The 2,604-nt window shown below is 47.2% G+C and overlaps 1 protein-coding gene across 1 annotated transcript; it reads left to right on the top strand.

Moving 5' to 3' along the window:
* The first annotated feature begins 795 nt into the window (after positions 1–795).
* Positions 796–2,353, top strand: LOC117591649 (bromodomain-containing protein 3-like). Its single transcript, XM_034284973.1, has 2 exons — positions 796–864; positions 998–2,353. Exon 2 carries the CDS (start codon positions 1,001–1,003, stop codon positions 2,345–2,347), a length of 1,347 nt encoding a protein of 448 aa, XP_034140864.1. The 5' UTR covers positions 796–864; positions 998–1,000; the 3' UTR covers positions 2,348–2,353.
* Positions 2,354–2,604: the final 251 nt, after the last annotated feature.

Raw genomic sequence — 2,604 nt, 5'->3', positions numbered from 1 at the left:
TGCCTCTTAAAACCGTTGTACGAGAGGCATTGCTGACAAAGATGCGATCTAACAGTCTATCTCTATTATTTCTGCACTGCTCATAGCCCTCATATTTTGGTCATATTTGATCTTCCGGAGCCTCTTCCATCATTGCCACCGAACAGGACTCAAACTCTGCATCCACCTTTGCCCACAAGTTCTGCCATTGGTCTCGGCGGACCTGAGAGATCTCAGAGGATGCTGTGCTGATCCCGGGGGTGGTGAGCCGTGCTTCCATTGTGGTCCGCCTATCGATGGCTGCCACAAACTTCGCCCGTGCGGAGGTGACGGATGACTGGACCATTGGAAAGGTGTGGCAGAATAGTAGTAGTAGCAGAAGAGTAGCAGAATAAAAGGACATTATAATTCAGACACATCTCTGACTCCTCTGTGACACTCACTCTCTTGTCCGCCCATCAGTTAGATCCTCTAAAGATCTAAAGATTGATCTTAAGATCAATCAGCAAGCAGCGTTCCAATTCGTTCGGAGGTACTATAAACATGGAATTTAATAGGCCAATGAAATTCATTAAATATACCATTATACCATACCGATATACCGTAAATATACAATGAACCCAATTTCGTTACCTTAAATACCTTAAATGGTCTTGCCCGATCCATTGCTTTTGGCTCATATCGATGGCTTATATATCCGTTTATAGCCCGTTTTCATTTGCCATATTATTGGCATTGCTCAACACTGAATATCGATAGCACACAATGCGTGTATCGATGTGCTTACTTTTTTATCAGCCATCCCTAACACTTTTCAGATGCTTGTCAAAAAAAAAGCATCTGAATAAAAGGTTTAATTAAACCACCAGCGAGAAGAAAAGGAATGTAAGTACGCTCTACAATTAAGTTTTTCGGTTAATAGAATGTGTCAATTCGAACAGTCTACGATAAGTCTACCTGTGGCACTTGCCACAGCCATTTGGCCGGTCCAAAATCTAATTGAAATCTCTATTCTCAGACAATGGATGATAGGCGTCGTGAGGACTTTGAGAAAGCTTTAAGCGTGCTCGAAAACCGGCACCCAGGGGAGCAGCGGCCGCCACGGTGCGAGCCCAGAGTGCAGCCGGTAAATGGAATTGTGCAGCCCCCGGTGATGCCGCCACCCAATCGTAAGGGAAGGGTAACCAATTTCTTGTTAAAACTGAGAACCGCTGTGAATGCGTTGTCGCGCAACCCTTCCTCGCTGCACTTTCGCCAACCTGTCGATGCTGTGAAGCTGAAGATCAGGGACTACCACGAAAAAATCGCAAACCCCATGGACTTGAACACAATCAAGAAAAGATTTGAGTACACATACTACTGGGGCGGTGCAGACGTCCTGGAAGACATTCTATTGATTTTCGAAAACTGCAGAGTCTACAACAGTCCGGACTCGCCCGTGTTTAAAGCTGCTGTCAACCTGTGCGAGTGCTTTTGGCTGCGCATGGCGAAAATGCAGCAGGAATTGCACAATGAGTGTAGGGCTGAGGCCAAGACCAGGCGTCCGTGGAAGGCAGCCATTTCAAAAACTTCTCCATTGCCGAAGACCCCGCGCCAGGAAAAGGCTGTCATTCCAATGAATACCAAGGTGGAAATCAAGAATGGAAATCAGCCAAAGGCAGACGATCCACTGCCTTCATTTGAGGCCGTTCCCAATCTACATCCGAATCGGCACCATGGCAAACAGTTCACGCCCGTGACACCGGCCCGTCGTGGTCGTGGCCGACCTCCAGGGTCGCGAAGTCTGACCCGAGCTGACGCCGATAAAAATGCTGTTATCTCGCACGAATTTCCAAAGCTTCAGCGACCCTCAAACCTTCTTAACAACTACGGAACTCAAGTGAAAATCGACCCACTCCCAGTCGAACCAGTCCTTGATCGACTCAGCATAACGGCTATCCTGATGCCTTTAAATCTGAAGATCGAGCGCACATACAGCCAGACCCTGATCAAGGCTCTACGTTGTTGTGCGAACTCTTGGCCATTCAACATCTCGTCGATCTGGATGCATTATGGAGAAAATCTAGATAATGACTTCCATGATGAGCCTCTGGATTGGGACATACTGGAGAAGATGCTGGCGGGCGAGCAGTTTAAGGGCTGGGACTGGTTTCTGACTAAGTTACACCGAATGCTGCAGAACGCAATGTCCTGCTTCACCGAATGCCCATCGATCCGCAGAGCGACACAGAGGACCTTCGAAAAGGTCGTGGAAATTATACCTGATTATGAAGGACGCATGGCTCACGTAAAGGCGACGGCTCACGAAGCGGTTCGTTTGAAATTGGACGCCATGACACCATCTCAAAAAGAGGAACTCCTTAAATAACTTGAATTATCCAAGGAAGCAAACAGAAATCATTCCTATTGGTTTTGTAACAGAAATTTGAATAAAGAACACAAGGCGCCATCTAGCGTGGTTGTTGTGAAGTACTCACTGCGTGCTTTCTATCGATAGGGTTGCGACAGGGTTTCCGGGGCCACTGGCCGCCTGACCAATTGATCCACTTGCTGGCGATTGTTTTTATGCCCGGTACTCGAAGAGTAAATAGGGTGTGCACAATTTGTGCACAAAGTGAATGTATG

Source organism: Drosophila guanche, unplaced genomic scaffold, assembly GCF_900245975.1.
Source record: "Drosophila guanche unplaced genomic scaffold, DGUA_6, whole genome shotgun sequence".
NCBI classification, from domain to species: Eukaryota; Metazoa; Arthropoda; class Insecta; order Diptera; family Drosophilidae; genus Drosophila; species Drosophila guanche.
This window is presented reverse-complemented; position numbering and strand designations above follow the sequence as displayed.